The sequence below is a fragment of the Festucalex cinctus genome, chromosome 6 (genome assembly GCF_051991245.1).
Source record: "Festucalex cinctus isolate MCC-2025b chromosome 6, RoL_Fcin_1.0, whole genome shotgun sequence".
NCBI lineage: Eukaryota > Metazoa > Chordata > Actinopteri > Syngnathiformes > Syngnathidae > Festucalex > Festucalex cinctus.
This window is the reverse complement of record NC_135416.1, coordinates 10,658,226-10,680,082: the sequence shown is the minus strand read 5'-3', so window position 1 is coordinate 10,680,082 and position 21,857 is coordinate 10,658,226. Positions and strand designations below refer to the sequence as shown.

General features: G+C 41.2%; 2 protein-coding genes across 6 annotated transcripts in view; both read right to left on the bottom strand.

Moving 5' to 3' along the window:
* rbfox2 (RNA binding fox-1 homolog 2) overlaps positions 1-10,078 on the bottom strand; it is a 42,227-nt gene extending 32,149 nt beyond the window's left edge. For 2 of the 5 annotated variants that reach the window (XR_013283859.1, XR_013283860.1), the window contains exons 1-2: positions 8,897-10,078; positions 1,166-1,216 (exon numbers count right to left, since the gene is read on the bottom strand). Coding sequence is in view for 3 of the 5 variants with exons in the window: in XM_077523767.1 (XP_077379893.1) it covers positions 1,166-1,216; positions 8,897-9,148 (303 nt within the window). In the remaining 2 variants the exon portion in view is untranslated. The remainder of the gene's footprint in view (positions 1-1,165; positions 1,217-8,896) is intronic. The other 3 variants (XM_077523767.1, XM_077523766.1, XM_077523765.1) reach the window with 3 other exon arrangements.
* Positions 10,079-11,955: 1,877 nt separating this feature from the next.
* LOC144021215 (uncharacterized) lies at positions 11,956-21,032 on the bottom strand. The gene is made up of 16 exons (XM_077525321.1): positions 19,638-21,032; positions 19,386-19,544; positions 18,694-18,812; positions 18,457-18,628; positions 17,621-17,727; positions 16,236-17,541; positions 15,879-16,006; positions 15,697-15,793; positions 14,747-14,869; positions 14,293-14,465; positions 14,071-14,168; positions 12,999-13,126; positions 12,643-12,823; positions 12,419-12,560; positions 12,283-12,359; positions 11,956-12,115 (listed from the first exon to the last, which is right to left on the bottom strand). The coding sequence occupies exons 1-15, from the start codon at positions 20,044-20,046 to the stop codon at positions 12,285-12,287; spliced, it is 3,417 nt and encodes a 1,138-aa protein (XP_077381447.1). The 5' UTR covers positions 20,047-21,032; the 3' UTR covers positions 11,956-12,115; positions 12,283-12,284.
* Positions 21,033-21,857: the final 825 nt, after the last annotated feature.

Genomic DNA, 21,857 nt, shown 5'->3' with positions numbered 1-21,857 from the left:
ACAGTGTGTGTTTAGCTCCACTCTAGACACATGAAAACACAAAAAAGTGCATTGGGGCGTACATTTTACAATTGAAATGGTTTAAAAAAATTAAATAAAAAATAAATAAAAAAAGCCTGATTCATTTACATTTTAAAACTGGGTCGTAGATGTTGGACTATCATTTGGATTTTGATATCTGTCTCCCATTTGTGTTTTTACTTGTAATTCACATCCAGTTGCTCCTCCGTGCTGTGTGGATGCCACAGTTTCTCCACTTACTTATTCATGATTTTCCATAATTTATCACACGTATGTAGTCCGCAGCAGGCAACTCTTTTGCCTTCATGATTATTCTCATTCGAACATCATCATGAGGGGGGTTGGTTCAAAGCAGTATCATCGCATCACTATGCAGCAAAAATGAAAAGTGGCTAATTGGCTGCCAGCCATGTGAATAATCTCAGCAGCCCCAGAGAGAAATCATACAAACAAGAAGGTTTCGAGTAAAGGCTTAAGATGAGGATGAGGAGCAGCCAGAGGTTTGGGAGGATGGCGGAGGGAGGGAGGAGGGGATTACGGGTAGAGCATCAGAGGATGAGTGGATGAATGGCGGATGATCGAAGGATTAACCATATCAGCTGAGCAGTCTAATAACAGTCTGTAAGCTAATAGGAACACAAGGAAACAGACTGCGGCTTTACTAGCATAAACACAAACGCACTCTTCAATAATTTGTGTACTGCAGTTCGAGTATTCAAGGATGCTTTATAACAATGTGTAATATAAGTATAGAAAAGTAAAAAAAATAAAAAGAGGAGAGCAATGTGGATTGTTTTTTGCAGGATATTATGAGACAAAGATATGAAATACTGTATATCTTCCCTTACTCATCACATACCTTGCATCTCCTTGTGGGTTTGAGTTTCATTCAAGATGTACTGATGTCACGTAAGAATATGATTTTCAGTTAATAAAAAAATGGTTTATTTTAGCTTATGCTTGACTACATTCTTACCTGGCTAAAAAAGAAAAAAGAAAAAAAGGGAACACCAGAGGACACGTCTCAACTGTCAGTTTGACAGCTTCTAAGGAAGGCGGCAGTCAAGACCGAAACTAATAAAGGTAAAATGAAACCTTTTTTTTTGTCTTAAAAAAAGAAAAAACAATAGGACTACATTCTTACCTGACTGTGAGATGGGTATCCATGGTAACCGAGGGTCAGCGGGTCATTATTCTGAAAGAAACAAGAGCAGACATTTCAAAAATGTTTATATAATAAAAAAAAATACCATTAATTTTTCAGCATTCACACGATTACGTACAATTTCCCATCTACACTACAGTTGATATACAGTACAGCAGAACCTTGACTTACAAACACCCCAATTTACCAATTTGTGGAGTAACGTAACTCCTTTTATTATTATCATTATTATTTATTAAGCATTTTCAGCTCAACCAAGCCATTGCAATCTCCACATGAACACACTTTTATCCAGTGGTTTCAATCTTCCCCAATAGCAGCATCTTTTGTCTGCTTCCAAATAGAAATTCTTGGCGGTAAATGAGACCAAACACGCAGGATATGAATAATGGACAGATATAAGTTTAATCATAAGTAGACTTTTGGCATGAGATGGTACATTGAACAGTGATAAAGCCCCCAAAAGCCCCCAACGTGGTCTCTGCCCTGGCTTTGCATTTACGATATGCATATACTTTGCACCACTGCCATAACTGATTCCATCTAAAGGTCAGATTTTTTTTTAAATCAATTACCTTATTGACTGCAGATCAATTTTCTGCTCAGCTCGACCCTGTGGCACTATTGATATCCAACAAGAGCATGCAGCATGAGGGGGAATTACTAATATGTCTTCATCCATGTACGGAATTTATGAGAGCGTAGCCAATGGCTTAGACAGCCCATTGTAATTACTGACATTAAAAATAAAAAAATAAAAAAAGTTTGCTTGAAGCAGAATATCAATCCTCCGAACATTAGCAAGTCATTTTATTCAACCCTCATAACACTGTTCTGGCTTTTATGCTAATACACACCATTAGAAAGGCAAGCATTACAACAACACTTTGAAGGGGAAAACAGATTTTCTTCATCTTGTTCGATTAAAAGACGGTTCCTCTCCTCTGTCCTTCCTCTGTCATCTTTCTTTCTGGAACTAATGTCCCTTTGCCTGCTTTGCCCCAGGGGAAACACTTTGGTCTGTGCGCATCACAGCTTGAGTTGGGGATGATTAGTACTGTAGCCATCTCGTACTGAAGCCCCAAGGGGCCATTTCACTAAAACTGAGCATGACTTTCCCCAATGCAGGAGCTGTAGCCGGTGGAACAGGAAGTGGCTCTGTGACTGAAAAAAAAATAAAAAATTGTGAGACAATCTTAGAGCCAAAAACGCACTTAGTGAACTGGCTTTGGGAGGTAGAAGGCAGAAGCCCTAAATAATGGAACACCTTTTAGAGGCTTGAATAACATGAATAAAGTATGACCTTATTTTGAAGCAATGGCGGAAAATCGAAATAAGAATGCAGGTTTAAAATAATCAAAAGACCAATGGAGATTTATGAGCTAGTTGATATTGCCAAAATGCTAAACATTTTGGAATTGAACTGAGACAACCTGAGCTAGAAATACAAGAGGAAACTGTGGGAGCAAAAACAATGACTCATACATGAGTGGAGTCATGTGCTTGATTTCCAGGAGGAATGAGGAGGGGGGCAACATGGAGTGTGTATGAGTGTCAGTCTCAATAACAGTTGCTTCCAAATTACACAAGAAATTGACATTCTACTTATGGCATTTACACAATTGCAATGCAGCTTAAAAAAAAAAAGGAGATTGTGTTCTTTCACTCAGTGAAATGTCAAACATTACGTAGAGATGTGCCACATCATTAGTTGGCATGGTAACTAACACAGAACAACGCTCAAGTGCTATTTTATGTTAGCAATTATACCAACATAGACTGACAATGATAAGTCATTCTCCTTCATAATGGGTAGCACAATTCCCCGGTTTTAGCATTTGAGAGCTGTTGTCAAAAGATTACACACTGGATTTTTGTTTTCGTTGTTGTTGTGTTTTTTTAAATAAGGTTTTAGCTAACATTGGCAACTAAAAGAGTAAGCACTTGGGATAAATATAATTAATAATTATCTATAGTAATCTAGCACAAGGATTGTCTTGAGAATTAATGGATTTCAAATGTTGTGACTCATACAAAGCTAGCTGGATATTTTAGACCTAGCTTGGTGACATTCACTTCCAGCGCTCGGTCAAAACAACTATGTATCACTACTTTTCCATCTTCAAAAAAGCCAAAGCGGTTGGAAGGATCATTAAAAACAAAGTCACCAGATGGTGAGGAGGAAATTATGTGAGGAAAAGCTCATTTACCTCCAACTTGTCCTTCCCGCCATCGTTTCTCCGAGCTTCACTAACGCCTTGAACACATGACCCCTGTTCCTCTCAGGTGGTTGCTGTGCAAAATGCCTGTGAAGCATCTAATTTGGTCGCAGAACTCGTATCTATTCCTATCGTGTCTTGGGAATGCTGCTCTTTTTAGAACTATATTTGACTGTTCTGACAGTCATCCTGCATCACTGCTAAAGCGGGCCACGCCACATACTAGACAGAGAAAGCCCGCATGTGTTTTATCCACAGCACTTATCTGCTGAGCGTACAAACAGCGACCTCAAGTTTATTTTACTTCCGTCTGCCTACATACTTCTGACGTTTTCACAACAAACACACTTTAACTGACTTTGAGAAAGTGTTGCAAGAATTTCAAGTGGATTTTGGAAGCTGTTCTGAATAACTGTTTAGAAGCAAACATACAATAAACACAATGTTTAGGGAATATCATGGTACCAAACCTAAAAGGGGGATACTTAACTTTCAGGATGCTTACAGTACAGAATTTGAGAAGAAAAATAAATAAATGACTAACTAAAACTCCATTTTATATTGTCCTAATATAAACAGCACAAGGACCCAACCATTTAAATTGGTCGGACGATTTTTATTGGCCAATATTAGCCCTCTTCAAAATAAACAATCAGCAGAAGTTTTGCCAATTAAATGCCGACATATTCTTCTTTTCTCCTGAAACGGTAAATGTTGTTCAGTGCTGGAGTTATTCAGAATGATATCCTTGTGGCATTTTCCACTAGATGGAGCAATACCTTCCTACAATCCAAGACTTTTACTTTACTGAAGTGATGTGGTTCTCGCATGACTGTGAGCAAAGTCCAACATTTACTACAATGGTGGGATTACCACATTACGTTCATGCTATAGAAGCTCTTGAGCATGATATTGCCTTCACAACAAAATCTTCTGCTTCTCACCATCAGAAATATATCCGTGATTTACATTTTTTTGTTTTGCTTTGTTTTTAAAGTGTGTGCATTTATCAAGTGTGTGCATTTATCATTTTTTTAATATTCACTTCTGCTGTGAGTAGCTTAATGTGTGTTTGTGGAATAGCGTGTACACGCATTTATTTTTTAGACAAACATCACGCAGTTTCAAGATATTCACTCATACAGGTTCCAAATATTCACGTGTGGAAAGGCTCAGAATCCTCTGTCCTCTAGGAGGCAGTCTTGCCCTCTTCATTGATTCCTTTTTCGTAAAAAATGGAAACCCGTTAACGTTCACATTTGTCTACCTAAATGGTTTGTCTGGCTAAATGGTTATTGAAATTAGAGGTGGGAATCATGGGGCACCTCACGATTCGATTGCGATTCAGAGGCTACGATTCGATTATAAAACGATTATTGATTTCCCCCCCAGGCAGCAGAAAAAAACCCAATGTATTTTGGTGCTTTTAATGTTTCGTACATTAGTTACAAAAATAGTACAAAAGTCCTCTCAGGCCTACATAAACTACTATTTCAGTATCAAGTTAACAGTTCAAAACAGTAAATAAAATACTCAAGTCCTCATTCTGTAACAACAGCTTTTAAGTATATTCAGTCTTCAACAGAATAAAACATAGCATTGAGCAAAAATATATTATTTTTATCCACTCAAAAGTGCACTGAGGTATAAATGAAAGACAATGTGAACTACTACTTCAATACAAATGCCTAAAAAAAAAAGAAGTGCTTTCCTGCTTTTTAAGTTGTGTAAAGATGAACATGTAAACATTAAAGTTTCTCAGAGGTACAAAAAAAAAAACCCTCAAGTGCTTTTCTGCTTTTTAACTTGTGTAAACATGAACGTGTAAACATTAAAGGGATCGTTCGGCTTTTTTAACATGAATCTCAATTTGATCCTCACCTCCCGTGTGTGCGATCAGCACTGACTTCGGCGTTGGACGAGAGGAAAATAGTCCAGCAAGCTGGCTGGGGTCTCGGAAATAAAGCGTTTTTCTTCTAAAAACTATTTGTTTTCAAAAGCGTGATACATTTCCACCACAATACTCTTTTCTGAATAAAGTCAGACGCCATTACCGCCAGCCACTACTTTTCTGTTCGTTCGTTCGCATCACTGCGCGGCGCCCTGTAGAACGCTAACCGACGCACTGCAGCCAGCTAGCTGATACTTCCGCCTGAAGTTGTTTGCCTTTTCGGAGCAGGTCTGATCTCACGAAGAGGTGGGTTGGTCAGCTCAGCCATGCTTGTTGTTGTTTTGAATCTCGAGGCGTGAGTTGTGGATAGGTACTCTCGGTCCGTCCCAAAAGCGTCCCGAAGACCGCGCGCGCTACTGCGTTTCAGTTCCGCGTACTTTTCGCTCCGGTTCACTTTAGTTTCGCTTCCCTTGGCATATTTATATAATCGGAATTTGGACGTTTGTGAATCGTTCTCGATTGTTCCACGGCCGAATCGTGAATAATCTAAGAATCGGAAATTTTGCACACCTCTAATTGAAATGGAAAAAAAGAAAAAGAAAATATAACCATATGCATAGCATTTTTCTTGCCGAGACAGTAATAACAGAAGGGTAATCGCGTACATTTATGTCCCAGTCAAATAATTTGTCCTCAGAGCTGACAACCCAGGCAAGACCTTATTATGTTAGGGAGCGAGAGAAAGCAAAAGAGAGAGCGTGTACGGCCCAATTTCTATGCAGAGTGACAACAAACATGGGACATTCAGCAACATGCTGGATGGATATTGAAAGTGACAACCTCATCTCAACATTGGCCAGTAGCGGACTCGGGATGCTGATGCAGGGTGGTGTTATGAATACCCTTAAGGAGACATAAATGACAGACTTCCATGTTGTTGCAGTAGAAAACAGCATTGACTTGAATAGCATTCTGTCCAAATATTTTTGATTTAAGGTTTCTTGGGTAAGCTAAAGAGTCATGAACTGCATTCAACAGTGATTTATGCAAACCAAAATACAGCGTTGACGTGATGCAGCATTACCACCCACAAAGCAAAATGACATCAACACTTTCCGACAAATGAGCCAACCAGTGCTGGGAAGAGTCTCATTATTGCAGGCCAAATAGATTGCTGTTCACCGCAACCACATCCAATTGTGTTGGCTTCACTCAGAGGTCAAAGTTCATCTCCTGGCTTGTGCCAGAAATAAATGGTTAAAAGATGGGGTTGCTCAAAGGAAGGCAATAAGTATAGAGATATTCAGCAAGCATGGAACTTCAAGGTAATATTTTCCACTCTAAATTCCTGAGATGTTTACCTTTACAGAACGGCTAGTGTGCATTTTATTGCTATTGTGCACTTTTAAAAGCTTGAATTACAAATGAAAGGAAAACTGATCACATTCAACCTAATTTCTTTTCAATATTAACAGAATAGCCTTTCAGCATGCAGCTATCATGTAATAATTTCTGTCAGCTAGCCGGGATTAAAAAAAAAGCCTTTCACTCAAAAGGGACCAACACATGAATCCAAATAGCCACATTCAGGAATGTGCAGCTGTAAAGTCACAAAAGTGTTCAGACTCAGAGCGCAGTTCACACATCTGTTCTGGCTGTGCAGAATAATATGGCTATGTAACAATAAAAAAGAAAGATATACACTGCAGACTCAGTCACAGTGTCCTTTAGCTGTCTTCAAGAGTGAGTACACAAATCCATTACCGGTATTTTTACCTTTAGTAATTACCAGCAGGTAACTTTTCCCTGCTTATTTGGCAGTTAAGAACATCAGGTTACTTAAAGGGAAGCCAACCTTAAACATTTCTTGACAATAATGTGTTATACGTGACTTCAGTAGTCCAAACATGACATTATGATTAATATTACATTTGTGGAATACGAGTTATGCAGCAAAACACAGCCATTTTTAGCCATCGCGGGGGCAGCCATTTTTGCCACTTGCTGTCAACTGAAGATGACATCACAGCTACTCAGGGCTCAGGCAACCACCAATCACAGCTTACCTGTTCTCTGAAGCCGAACTGTGATTGGTCATTACCTGAGACCTGAGCAACTGCGATTTCATTTTATCGCAGCAGCAAGTGGAAAAATGGCCGCCTTCTGACATTGACAAAAACTGCTGGATTTTGCTGGTTAACTCATATATCCACTAATGCCATATTAGCCAAAATACCATATTTAGACTAGTGGGGCTGGCTAAAACATAATTGTCAAGAATTTCTTGGAGGGTTGCCTTTCTCTTTAAACATGGGCTGTTCATTTAAACTCAAGGCCCAGTATCCACACATTGGTAAAGAACCAACACTGCAGTCACTGGAGAACGCATCTCATACCGAACATGACTTTGATGCACAAATCACTTATTTTTGTGTACAACAGTACGAGTGTTGTATGAATGCGCTGCACCTTAGATAAGGATTTCAGGGATCAGTGTGGTTATAAAGCCCCCTCTCGTATGAGATGTGATCCCATTAGCTGGAAACAAAGCCTCTTTACTGCTAGTGATAGGGAAAATCTGTTCAGAGAGGGAGTTATGGATGGTTGGCCTTCTCTTTTGCTCTCTCTTCCTGTCTACTCCCCCTGTTTTCATTTCCGGCCTGTCCAACAAGCTCACGTTCAATACATTTTAGAGACTAAAGCTATTGATCTGTGCTTCTCTGCTCTCCCACGCACAAACACTCTCTCATCCACACAAATAGCGTGTTTATGTTACTGACAGCACTCACTGGCGACTGGTCTGCATGGAACACCAGCCATTTAGTTTTCCAAGCAGGAGCAAACAGACCACTTCACTTCAATTACAGCTGTTTCCATTGGCAGGCAAATGGCTTTCTCCATCCTCGTGGAGCACTCCAACATACATAATATACCATAATGATGAGCAAAGCATCCTGTCGCTCTACTGCAAACCTCTATCAGAGACATATTTGACCATTTCACAGTACAAATAGACAATACACAGACACCGAGGGAAAATAGGTCAATGACATTTGCTGATCAGAGGAGGGTGGTGAAAAGTGGAGCAATGGGTCAAAACGGGTTAGAGAATCAAGAGTACTACAGTTGTCCCTAACCTACCGTCAAACTGGAGGTCTTTTGTTTACCTCAAATATCCCCGCTTGCACACCAGCTCCCTCAAAGATCACAAGCAAACACTGACGTGTATTTCAACTCTAAAACAAATGTCCACATATTCATGCCAAGACTTTTCTTTTTTCTTTTACTAAATTAACGAAAACAGATTGCCCATTATTCCCTGCACTGTTAGAATCCTGACTGTTATATAAATAACGCCATTAGAATACCAATTTAGCACTAAATGTCTGCTCAGTGAGCGCAACTGACTAGTTTATAAACTATGCAAATTGCAGGTTTCTGCGCACTGTGCGCAGGGTCATTTTGCTGCACGTGTGGAGGGGTTTCCACCTTTGTTGTTGGAAACTTGGCCCATTTGTGACCCCTTACAAGCGACAAAAACAAAAGCAAGACCGTGCAAAAAAAAACAACATTTGGCCTGTTTTAGAGCATTTTCCTTACCTGTCCAACCTCGCCGATCCCTCCCGAGCCATCCATTCGGGGGCGCTTGCACTCAGCCCCTGTCGAGTCGAGCAGTGAGGCCCCTGTCTGCCCATCGGGCTCCGGGTCTCCTCGCTTCATTCCCCGGACAGCAGCAGGAGCACCGCCCGCGTTGGGATGCACTCCGGCCAGGGCGTCTAGATCTCTATCCCGCTCCATAAGTCCGCGGGACACGGGCAGCATGATAGATGCAACGTCGGTCGACATTAACATTGAGGGGGAGAAAATGGTTTTTATTTCTCCCCTATGGAGGTTATCAGAGGGCCCACGGTTGTTTTCACACTTTGTGCTTGTAACTGAAGGGTAAATTAACTAGCTAAAAATGCACAGGCCTTTGAATGAGCCCCTGTCGAGCACAGACTAAAACGTGAGTTTGTACGGTAAAGATATTTAAATATAGCGCCTACTATTTACGGTGACGCCGCCTTTAAAGGAGGCCTACGCTATATCGAATTCTAACAAACCAAATAAATCAGCGATCACAACAAATGGCTGCCTACCGCCAAAATGTCCATTAGGAATATGCCTCTTTTCCCCCTTTCGTTTTACAGTGAGGGCCGCTCGTTAAAGAGGCACAACATCCTACCGCAACCTCAAGACGAAAAAGCCCCTCAACATGTCGCCTAATGTTTCCTCGTAGACTTGAACCACAAGAGCGGAGGTTCACGGCAAGTCGAGCCCGGTCAGGAGCGCTCTCTTGGCCCCATAATAGTCCGCAAGTGTCCCCCAGTACGGAAGAAAGGCTGACGACGGACGCGGTTGTTGTTTTTTTCCCTTCGCGGTTGTGTTCGGTCTTGCCTGCGTCTCGTGTTCTCGCTCTCCCCCTCTCTCTCTCCCGGTGCGTTCTAGCGGCGTGTGCTCGGGGGGAAAGGAAACCGACCCCCCCCTCCCTCTCGGCGAGTCTTTCCCCTCCTCCAAGTCTTCCGCTCGCCTTTTGAACGCTGAGCTACACAGCCCGCAAGTGTGCGCAATGTGCCGCAGTGCCTCCATACATTTGTGCGAGGGGCGGAGGGGGTCGAACCTAATGGTCCAAAGACACAGATGTTCATACTGTAAGCTCATTCCGCGCTATCTTCTTTTCCATTTTCACTCCTGCGTTTTTGCCCCGTGGCTCTGATCTTGAAAATAAAATCCCAAAATTCTTACACAACCGAGGACCTAGGCCCAGCGTTGAGTAATGCAGCATGGAGCTTTCTTTGCCTTGTGCTCCTCTGGTATTTTTATTACTTGGATGACACCCAGTGGTCAAAGGCTACCATGAGAGGCTAATGAGTGTGCGGCAAAATCGCAAGGAAAAGTTTCGTTCTAAAATGACCTATCAGCGCTACTCGTGTTCTTTTTGTAATTCAGACATTATGCATAAGTGTTCGCAATTGCAGAGGAATTTTAAATAGGCATATGCGGCAATGAAACTGTAGGTTTACTTTGAAAGCCGTTAAAAAAAAATAAAACAAATAGTGTATTTTTAACATCTGATTTAAATAGCTAATTTGTGTAATGCGTTCTTGCTATTAATAAATGTAAATATTTAACACTTCTGGGAGATTAACATTAGCCAGCAGGTTGTTAAACATCTCAGCAACGTTACCACTAAACCCAGTGTTGGTAACTGGCTTTTTTGTCAAATAGTTAACTTGGTTAACTATTCAGAAAGTGTTAATTCAACTTTATAGCATGTGGAGCTATATAAACTTGGATAAAGTGTTGAAATAACTTTTTGCTGTGAGTAGTTACTTTCGGTTCTGCAGAATTTGATGAACGTGAGTCCAGTTCCCACTCAGTGATGGTGTGCATTGTTGTCTGGGTGCCCTGTGACAGACAGGCGAGCAGTTAAGGTTATAGTATGCCAGGTTATAGTATGGTTATAGTTTGCCCAAAGTCAACTGGGACTGGTGTTGAAAATGGGTGCATGGGTGAGTTATTTTGAAAAAGGTGTCCACAAAGCTAATCAACTGGCTTGTATGAAGTCTGGAAACAACCATGAGTGAACCCCTCAAAATACAAAACAAAAACCAAATGAAAAAAAGGCCTAAAAATGAATAAAATAACTCAAAAGTACACACATTCCTCTCATAATAAATCTACACCATGGATGTACTTTTTTTCTCCTGAGGGAGAGGATTTCAGCTTATAAAAATTCCTTAAATAAAAACTGATCCAACGACCAAACAAATTTTATGGCCACAGGGGCCATAAGTTCCACACCCTACCAAAACACATTCTCCCAGTCACAAGCATTACAGCTGAATACAAGATGTGTCTAATACTTAACACAAGCTCCCTCCCGGAGTCATTCATATGTTGCTAGAAAACTTTTCCTGAACCTCACCCAAGTCCTGATTGTCTTACTCATACGTACACACCCAAGGACCATGATCCACGACCCTCCCATTCATGAATTTGAAAACAAAAGGCTGTTAGGGCTAATCAGTACAGAAGTTGAAGCACAGCGACTCAAATGCATCCAGTGGAATGCACAGGAAATTATTTACGAGTGGAGGGACGGCTTCCAATTCTCCATTGTTTACCTGGCACCAGCATGAGGGCGGGTGCTATTGGGGCCAACAAGCCCTGTACAAATCATCATGAAGATGAAGAGTAGACATCTAGGCCCAGTTATGGGCCACAGACATTTTACACTTTGGCAGAAGTATAGCATTGAGTTCTAGTATGGTACAGAGACAAGCTAGGTCATGGCTATTTTCTAGAATCTGCACTGCTTAAATATTATTCACTATAGCAGCCTTTTATAAGTGGACCTTGAGGGCAACGTCTTACAGTTGGAACCATGAACTAAAATGAAGTCAAGAAAAACATTTTACTTTAATCGTGGCCCGCCTCTGATGCATGTCAAAAGCAACAAACTTTTCCTGTTAAACTCCTGACAGGCTCACATGCACAAGGGTGCTTGTGTAAATAATGCCTCACTTTTTTTTTTCTTTTTTTTTTTAATAGAGTACCACTTCCAGTTTTAACAGCTGGTGGAGGCCATCTTAACAGACACATGCACACCCCTCTCATCCTTGGAGAATTTTTATTGGTGGTTAAGTGACTAATATCTATTGCCTCTACAGAAGATACATGAGCAGGATGAAAAAAATACAAATGTCTTTCTAACAAACGCTGTTAGGGCATCTGGCCAGGTTGCAGTTAACTTCAAGTGTCTTCCATGCCTTAAACCTACGAACAGGAAATGGATCAGTCTTGATAAATAATTCACAGCTCTCATTACTAAATCATTGTCCATCTGTCATAGATAAGAGCAGCCGCGACTGGCCCTCTTGTCGTTTTCAGCAAGGATTAATAGGGTTTGTTCAGGGTCGACTGGGTGTAACCATTTTACTCACCATCAATGACCAAAACAGCCCTCGACACATGGACCGTTAAGTGTCGAGCAGACTTCAGTCGAACACATGAAGTCAATCTGGAATAAAGCTTACAGTTATACATTGTCAGTCACCGGCGTGACACACTGACACTTACCTCCTCATTCAGGTCTTTGATCTCTCCTTTCGGAAGGAACTGGAAGGTGCTCATGGTGAAGCGACGTGTTTGAGCATGAGGGGAGGAAGGTTGAGGATCAGACAGCACAACCTGAGAGGTTGGATCCAAAGGATTGGGGCATCTTGGTACAGTTAAAAAGATATTTCAGATGAATATTTCATGTCATTTTGGTTGTGACTGCCACAAGAGGTACTCCAACATACCCGTTGTAAAGCAGCACCCACACTGAACTTCCAGAGCGCGAGTAGGCCACGCAGTAGTGCACCAGCAGCTTCAAATTGGGATCCGGGGAGTTGAGCATCCTCACTTCCAGGTAGAGGGGTTTCCCCAGCAACATCTGCAGGGGCTGGTGATGCTGCGGGTAATAGCTCGTGTACTGAGCATCTGAAAGAGGGAGCATTGGCATAGAAGTAGCAGATTCAAAATGGATTTGTTACCCACACAAATCTCAATTCTGCTGTAGAAAAAAAGATAAAATAGCAATATGATCTGTGGCATTCATCCTCATGTTGAAAACAGTATAACTCCTGAATGAAGGACGAAAAATCTGTCTGCCTACCTTTTGCCAGGCGGAGCTGGACGCCAAACACCCCCTGGGTCTGGACGGCTGGCCCCAGGGTGGGAGTTTTAACCAAGTAGCTCACTGTTAAAGCACTGCCTGGTACAAACCTGCACTCCACAAGCAACCTGCCGATGAGTAAAGACACAGATACATGAATCTCAACAAGTTTCAACTTCAATAAAAAGGGCTGTGTTTTAGTTGAGCTTCTTGGACATGGACTTGTTTCATTTTAACCAAGCACGGAAAAAACAAATTGGGTTGTTGCAACAATTGGAGGTGATAAAACTACATAGTAAAATTTTCTATACAAGTGCATTTTATTCTAAAGTGTATTTGGTCCAATTAAGAGTATTTGGTCCCCAGTAAAATGTATTCGGCTACAACTTTTACAGTGCTTATTTTTTTTGGTCCCTTAAATGCTTACAAAAAAGATCTGAATTACAGACCACATTTTACCGTTTTACAATACTTTGTCCTTTAGTATAAATTGAGAGGAAGTTCAAGTACAAAAACATGCAAGAAGTTACTGGCATAAGATTTTTGCATGATGCCCTTAAATATTAAATCACATATTTATAGATGGATGTTGTGTTTTCATGGGCAAAAGACCTGATGGAGAATGATGTAATTCGCACAAAATAACATTGTCAGCCATGCATAACTTTTACTTCCTGCCCATCCCAACTACTGAACAGTGTTTACGGTTCCATAAGAAAGTAAGATTTTAATCTGTGTTTAATCAGCATAACTCACTGGCCGATTATTATTATTTTAAAAAGCCTAATATCAGCCAACATAAATATGCCAGCTTTTAAATGGGTCCGTTTAGATTGGTAAATGCTCTACTATATATTATAGTCTCCGATTCTTATATGCCCAAGCATGATCGGTTCCAATTATAACTGTCATATGAAGAGAAGCCAATAGTTCACCAAATTTGTGAAATTATCTTACATTTCTATACCCAGTTGCCCCCACTAATCACACATTTCCACAAGCTTTGTGCTTTGTCACTATATAAGCTTTTAAGTCAAAGCAAAGTTGATGTATTGTCTAAACGTGCTCTGACCTGACAGGAGAATCTCTCGTGATGGTGCCATAATTGAGGCTGATAGTTTCAACTGTGTTGACGACTTCCACCATATAGATCAAAGTTTTCCCAACTTCCTGCGAAAGCAGAGAAAGGGCACACAGTTTACACACGCAACCATTCCAGCATCAAGAATCCCATACAGCCTGTTCTTATTCAGCATTTTAATATTCAAAGGATGTTCCGCTCAATAAAAGTCACCATTCTGTGAGCCCCGCAGCCATCCATGGGGATCTTGAACAAGGCGTAGTCATAAGTCACTTTCACTGGTTTACAGGTGGAGTTGTTGGCAACCCCCAACAGGCCAGGGGAGAGCGGGGGCTCCGTGAGGGATGCGGGCACAGTGAAGACAAAGTGGCGGTCAACAGTGCACTCTGGAAGAAGAAAATACACACACATACAAGCATACACTGGAGTACATGCATGGTTTTGTAAAAGGTCAGCCGAACTAAAGGTCATAACGCTCAGAAGGCTCTTGATAAGACCCAAGGTCTATTCCACCGTTTCACATTCAATGTTGCTGCCAGTTTGCTGGCCTTATTGTGCCGCTACAAATCCAGCAGCTGTTGGGCTTACCATTTTGCACCCAAAAGAACTCAAGTGCTCCCTGCTAAGTGGTGTGAAAATTCTGGTGGGGACACAGACACTAACTCACCATCCATGCGGTAGTAGCAGGCAGGGGGATTCTTGCTGAAGCAGCAACCCATGGAGAGACATGACGCCCGAGATAGCGGACCTTGTTCACAGGGGAGCCACTGGTCCCTGGGAAGGCTGCAATCTTACAAAATCGTGCTAAAAGGTCATTTTCACAGTTGAAACAACTGTAAATTAGCATTCATTTCTTTAAAGAAAACTAAAAAATATTTTCGTCAACTCATTTTTCACCAGACGAAAACTAGACTAGACCAAAACCCTCATTAATAAATAATAACTGTGTGGGACTAAATCAGTATGCACTTTCGTCAACTGATGAAGACAAAATGAAAATGTTCTTCACGTAATAAAAAAAATTGACTAACATCTATAAAGATGAGTCGAAAATGATATATTGTAATGTCTCTGCTAATCTGTCACGGTGACGCTGTCATGTGACAGTAGCACAGCCCCTTTCAAATCTGCATCTATTATAACTATAATGATTTCCAGCACTCCCTTGGGACATTTCTGTTTAAATAAAAAACGTAATTTTCAATCCAATGGCCAACAATAATGTTAATTCGATCGCGAGCTAACCTTGGCTAATTTATTAGCTGGTAGCACGGATCCCTAGTAGCCACTTGTTGATATACTGTAATTGTGTGAAGTTGTTATTCATCAAAAAGATGAGAACATTTACGTGAAATAGTTTTAGATCCGAAATGTTCAACTTTATCTGCTGACAAAAAAAATATATAGTGGTAAAATGACTGTCCTGACTAAAACGACAGTTTTTGTCGACTAAACCTACACGAATAAAATAGTTTTCTTGGACTAAAATGGTAGATTTATAGTTGACTAATAGTTGGCTAAATAAAAATGGGACGAGGTTACTAAAACAGACTAAATTGAAAACTGTCTGATAAAATTAACACTATAAAACAGCCTTTCATGAGCACACAAACGTACCTTGTCCAGGTGACGAGACGGTAGCTGGACAGTAAAACCGAGCCTCCATTTTGCCACTTTGAGTCTTATAGATGACACTTATGGAAAACATGTTATCCTTTGACACAAAATGTTTATAAACAAGTTTAATGATCAATTCTGCGAAAACGCGTGCTCAGCGTGAACTCTGAGTTAATACTTGCCTGCACACTCATGTGACAGCGCGTATGTAGCCGAAGGCTAAAATGGATTTTGCCATCTTTTCCTAAAATGGCAGAATACCCACAGTGCTTTGGAGCATCCTGGACACTCATTTCATTCCCTTGTGCATCTGAAAAATCAGAGACAGTAACTAGTATTTTCATTTGTGTACGCTCAAACCGGCACATGCACTATGTATCTTTTTGTACTGGACCGCATCCAAACCTCCCTTCCCCCATTGAAATGTGCAACAGAGCAGTTCCCCTGCAGCAAATTAAACTCACACAGAGCTGATTGTAACCAGATGCATTTCACACATATACTATACTGTACATACCGGGGTCAAAGCACATGCGTACCTTTAACAACAATTCCAGAGATCGGACCAGGTGGGAGATGAACAAGCATCTGATTGGAGGAGCAGAAGACTTTGGGCTTCGGAATGACGGGGGGGCTAATTGAAGTCTTGCCAAGCGCAGGTTTTTGTGTAGATGCAGGCGACTCAGTCCGATGCTGGGGCACAGGGGGGCGTATTGGTAAATAGGGTGGATAGCTATAAGGATACAGGTACTGGTAGGCACCACAAGGTGCGTCAGAGTAAGGGTGACAGTTGGCTTGCTGATGTTCCTCAAGGAAGTGAATGGGTTCTTGGGGAAAAGGATAGCTGGGAAAAGGAGGAGGAGGCAGGAGATTGTGACCTGGGTAGAAAGATGGTTCATATGGATTGTAAAAGCCATATACATTGGATGGGAGCTGGTAATGTGGTCTTGATGGTGGTTCTGGTGGACTGGAAGGGGGAGGAAGTGGTGCTGGTTTCAAAGAATAGGAAGGTATCTGAAGATAATCCAGAATTGTGGGTGGGTGGGGAGCTTGAGGCGCAGCGGGCTCTGAGGCAGGAGGATAGACTTGGCCAAAATGAAGCGACGGGAAATTGGAGTAAATGCGATGGAAATTATCTGGAGATTGAGCCATCTGATTCTGTGTTGGCGGTGCAGGGGGAGGAGGTGGTATAGGAGTTTTGGGGTACTGGAATGGATGAAGCAAGGTTCCAGGTCCACTGCCTTGGGAGAGATGAGGAGGACTGGCGGACTTTGAGCCAGGAGGGTAGACGTGGGGAAATGTGGGTGATAGAAAGCCAGGGTAAGTCATGTGGGGATGATAATGGGGATGATGGGCAATCTGATCCCGGGATGAAAGTCCAGGCGCAACAGGAGAAGTGACTGGAGAAAACCATGGGATGGCAGCCTGGGAGCCAGGACGGTCGACATGGGGAAACGTGGGGGATGCTATGATGGACCCTGGGTAAGTAAGGTGTGAATTACCAGGAAGTTGGGCAATCTGATCCCGAGCTGAGGATCCAGCTGTTGGCGGGGAGGGAAAACGATGAAGCGGGGCCTCGGCAGGACCAGCTGGCGAATACCAAGGTGCAATGTCAGGCTGAAGACCAGTAGAGGAGAGTTGAGGATTTTGTGGGTAAGGCAACCCAGTGTCAGGAAATTGAGCAATCGGCTCTTGGCCTGAAGATGAGGGGGGAGTTGAAGGATTAATGTATGGTACATAGGGATGGCCAGGAGAGTGAGGTACGGAAGATGGTGGTGGAGGAGGGAAAGAGCAGGACAGGATAATTTCTTGCTCATCAAAAACAAGCTGGAGTTTGAGTCCATCCTAAAAAGACACGCAAAGAACACATTCGTTTGAGAGAGTTTGTTGCAACAGACAGTGGGAAAAAAAATAGACAACTTACAACAAGACAAGGAGCAAAGAATGGGACGAAGAGAATAAGCTCCTGTGGTTGGGAGTCAATGCGGTATGCACACTCGGCAGACAAAAATGGAGCCCAACCTCCATTTACTGCAAAATACATTGTGAGTTTGTCAGTCAAGAAAAGTTTACATTTTGGCAATAAATAATTAGGTACTTTAAATGCTGTAGTTTTTCCTGCATTAGCATTAGTACTAATTTCAATCTTTTTTTCCCCTCAGTGTTTCTGCATTCAATGCAATGTCATGTGTATGAAAATAACTGAATAATAGCTCCAACCACATTGTAAATTAATGTGATTTACACAAACAACAAGGAAATAAAAGCCAGTAAATAAGTGATAATCTTTTGGTCAATGTTATGAGCTCAGGAATTGTTAGGAAAACACAATCCTGAGTAGGGCTGGGTTTAAAAATAAATAAAAATAAAAAATGATTTTCCTTTTTGAGCCTGATAGATTCATAAAACCATGAATCTTTTTATCTTAATCGCTCTCCAGAGTGTTTCTGCATTTAATGCTATGTCATGTATATGAAACTGAATAATAGCTTAAACCTCATTGAAAATTACTTCATGTGATTTACACAAAGAATTATGGATATAAACACCAGCAAATGAGTTAAATAATCCCTTGACAATATGTGTCAAATTCATTAAAATCTTGAAATAATTTTTGGCCAATGTTGGGAGCTCATTGACTGTTAGGAAAACACAATCCTGAGTTGTAGGTGTTTGATTGATTTTCCTCCGACAAGAATATATTTGCAACAGATTACAATGCAAAAATGTAACCCAGTGGAATAAAAACAATTACAATACCAAGAACTCCCAGCACTGGTCGGTTGTTGTCTTGCTGGTACAGATGCACCGCCATGCCGTAAGGGGAGCAGAGGACGTCAGGGATTGACGATGCAGTCGTAGGCATCTGCACTGGGCAAGAGAGCTTCAGTGGGTTGCCCCACCAAAGCATGGGGAGCACGTAACTGCCGTTCTGGGAGAAAAGGGGAGCAGCTTCTTGGTCATGGGCAAAGTGAGGAATGACTGTGTGAAGGATACCTCCTGGGTCATGTAGCATGCATCATATGGCACCATCATCTGAATGTCGCTCCATGATGTCCTCACTGTGTAACCACAATACAGAGCTAGATGCAACAGAGACACGGGAGAGGCTCCCCCTGTTGAGAGAAAGTGGAAATAGTTAACTTGGATGGGGAGTTAGATTAATTAATATCCTTTAGTTAGAGGACATCAAGCAATTTGCCACCATAATGTGACTAAATAGTCAGTTTCATAAAAACAATGACTGATTTTACTATATGACTAATGAATCTCATGCGTATTCAGAACAGAAAGTATCCCAAGTCAGTAGCTACTTGGCAGTGATGCAATAACATGTTACGCAATGCATAGTTTTTAAGTGATACAAAATTGCAAAATCCCCTTCCAGGTAATATCCTTAACAATTTGCGTTGGCACTGTTTTAATATGCCTTGAAATTAGACAATAGTGGCCGTGTTTACAGTGATAATGATGTGGGTGGCCAACGTTGTAATGCTCATTCAGTTGGATCACTCAGAATGATAAGGTCTTTGTTATGATAGGTGTCTATAAACAAATAGTGGAACAGTAGCATTCAGCATATTCCATTTTTACATGTTCATTCTATTTCTCCTCATGGCAGCCCAAACAACCTGCATTCATCTATTCTAACCCTTGATAACTACAACAATATATGCAATATATTTGACCTTTGTCCACCAAGAGTTGTGAGAATCCTTGTCCTGAAGCTGTGAAGCTCATGAAATTCTGATCACACAGCAGCACGGGCTTCATCGCCAGCCACTCAGAGGCATGTGGAACCGAGTCAGATGATGATACCAAGACTTTTCCCGGAACGCCAGAAAACCCTAGTACATGATCAAATTTATATACACAGTACATAAAAAGTTATTCTGTAAAATGGACTGGGAGCACGCCAGCGTTGAACTCTAGAATGATACCTGTGAAATCACTTTGAAATCCATCTTCTATGTCGGACAAGCTTTGGGACCTGATAGCTTTACCTTTGGTCCAAATCCATGGCAAACTCTTCTCGGGAACAGGTTCATTGGGTTTGGATTTACTGGAGTCTTCGTGAGATGCTTCAGCTTGAGACCAAAACTTATTATAAGCACTTTTGATAGATTCGTGCATTTTACTTCCCTGTAGAAGAAGCTCATCAAGGTTCCGTTTCGGGACATCTTGTTTGGCCTCTCCCTGTTCGGTTAAAGATGACTCGTCGTGGGCTTCGTGGGCGGAAATACGGCTCCCCCGCGGTGTTGGTGGTACAGAACCACAGAGGTGGAACAAGTAAATCGTTCCTAGAAATACAAACAAGATGTAGTTTTCCCTTTTTTCGTCGCAATACATCTCTAGTTTGTTGACGCTTCTGCTTGCGTGTCCACTGAGGATTACGTGCAGGTGAGGCTAATTAAGAGATATTAAGCTTGGACCAATTAGGGAAGAGAAGGATGAATACGTCGGACGCTGGTGACGTCACAATTAAGTGACAGTCAATATTTATTTTCTACTCAAAATAATGGTTGCACTGTCTCAAAATGTTTTAGCAAGTTAAAGTTGAAAAAAATCTCACTAAAAATTACATAATGCATTATTTAAAAAAAGAAAGAAAGAAAAAGAAAAAAAGTTAGTAGTATAAAACCAAAAAAATAAAATAAAATCACCAGTCTAGATTTTGAGTGTAGAATTTTCTCTATAAACATTAATAATAATCATCATTTATTGTCCAAACTCATATGAGTACTGGTCATATGCATTCTTAGTATTCCTCGTGATAAACACTGCACATCAGCTGATGGCCGGACACTGAAAAAAATAATAATAAAAAATAAAGGATTCAAGGCATGTCAGCAGACGACGTAATTTGTTCTCTGTCCTTCCAACATTTTATATTAATCAGCATCTAGACACTGCATGGCTATTCTGTACTTAAGCTAGTTATGATGAAAGTAAAGTTGCAGTCACAGCAGGATTTTACAGCCATTTGGAGGGATAAAAGGTGAGGACATATTTGCTTGATTAAGTCACATGCTAGATGAGGACTTTCTTGTGTGCTTTAGTGTTGCTGCTCCAGATGGAATGTGCTGCAGTGTCTTAAAAAAAAACAAAAAAAACTCTGGAACCCATTTGGAATGTTCAAATGTATGGTGCACTGCACTGCTTAAATTTTGTATTGAAGGGCATGGGAATTGGTTGGATGTAAGCGGGAATGTGAAGAGGAATTTCAAACGAAACATAGAATGAATAGTCAGTCCAATTGAAAGCATAACTGAGAAATAGAATTGAAGAGAAATAGATTTGCTTTGAATTGCAAAGAAAATGAAGCATGTTTCCCAACATGAGAGGAGTAGCATTTAAAATAGATTTGAACTTCCAGTCTTGCTAGACTGCACGGGAAAAGATTGCCGGGATGTTCACTCTTTAAAAGAAGACTTTCCAGCCGTGACAGCTGCTGCTCTAATATCTTCCCAATAAGCACTTCTCTGAACAATGGCTGTTATGTGGAGGTCTCTGTTGAAGCCCACATGTTGGGACACAAATAGAAAATGCCACTGACTCAGAATTGGTTCCACACAGACTACAAAAAAAAAAAAAAAAAAAAAAGACAGTTAAGGCACTTTCGAAACAGTTAATACAATGTAAAAGAAAGACTGTTGACAGATAAAAACAAAATCTGTTTCTCGGTTTGCTTTGTCTGTTTTTATGTGCTTTCTCCATTCCTAGGATGCTGATTTGTTTCCAGCTTGAGAAGCTCACGTTCCAAGTCAAAAAAAGCCCTCTCAGCAAATGAAGCAGAGGAAGTGATTATTATGTTATCTGCCTTCATCCCACCTCCAGCGGCACAAAGCCGCCATTGTTGGCCTGCGATGAGGAGTACCTCCATCCGTGTGGGCTCCCCTGAACGATCTAAAGGCCTGAAGGCAGAGATGAGCTGAGCCTGCTTTCAAAACATGCTTTTGTCATAAGAAGAGAAGACCGATACTCACTTGAGCTTTTCTCCCATCCGACACAGGTAGTAAAAAAAAAAAAAAAAAAAAATTTAGTGGATGTGCACTGGCTGACTGCTGGTGAGCCTGTAAAAACATGGCATGATTCGAAAAATCCACCTCATCTGTATTATGTCACAAGTGAAATAAGCACCAACGGCCTCACTCACTCCA

Excerpts from the sequence above, each read along its gene's own strand:
- LOC144021215 (XM_077525321.1), bottom strand. The coding sequence starts at position 20,046 with ATGTATTGCGACGAAAAAAGGGAAAACTACATCTTGTTTGTATTTCTA. Across the intron at positions 17,728-18,456 it reads ACCAGTGCTGGGAGTTCTTG|TAAATGGAGGTTGGGCTCCA; the intron begins GTATTGTAATTG and ends TGTATTTTGCAG. Across the intron at positions 14,870-15,696 it reads CGTCTCGTCACCTGGACAAG|ATTGCAGCCTTCCCAGGGAC; the intron begins GTACGTTTGTGT and ends CGATTTTGTAAG.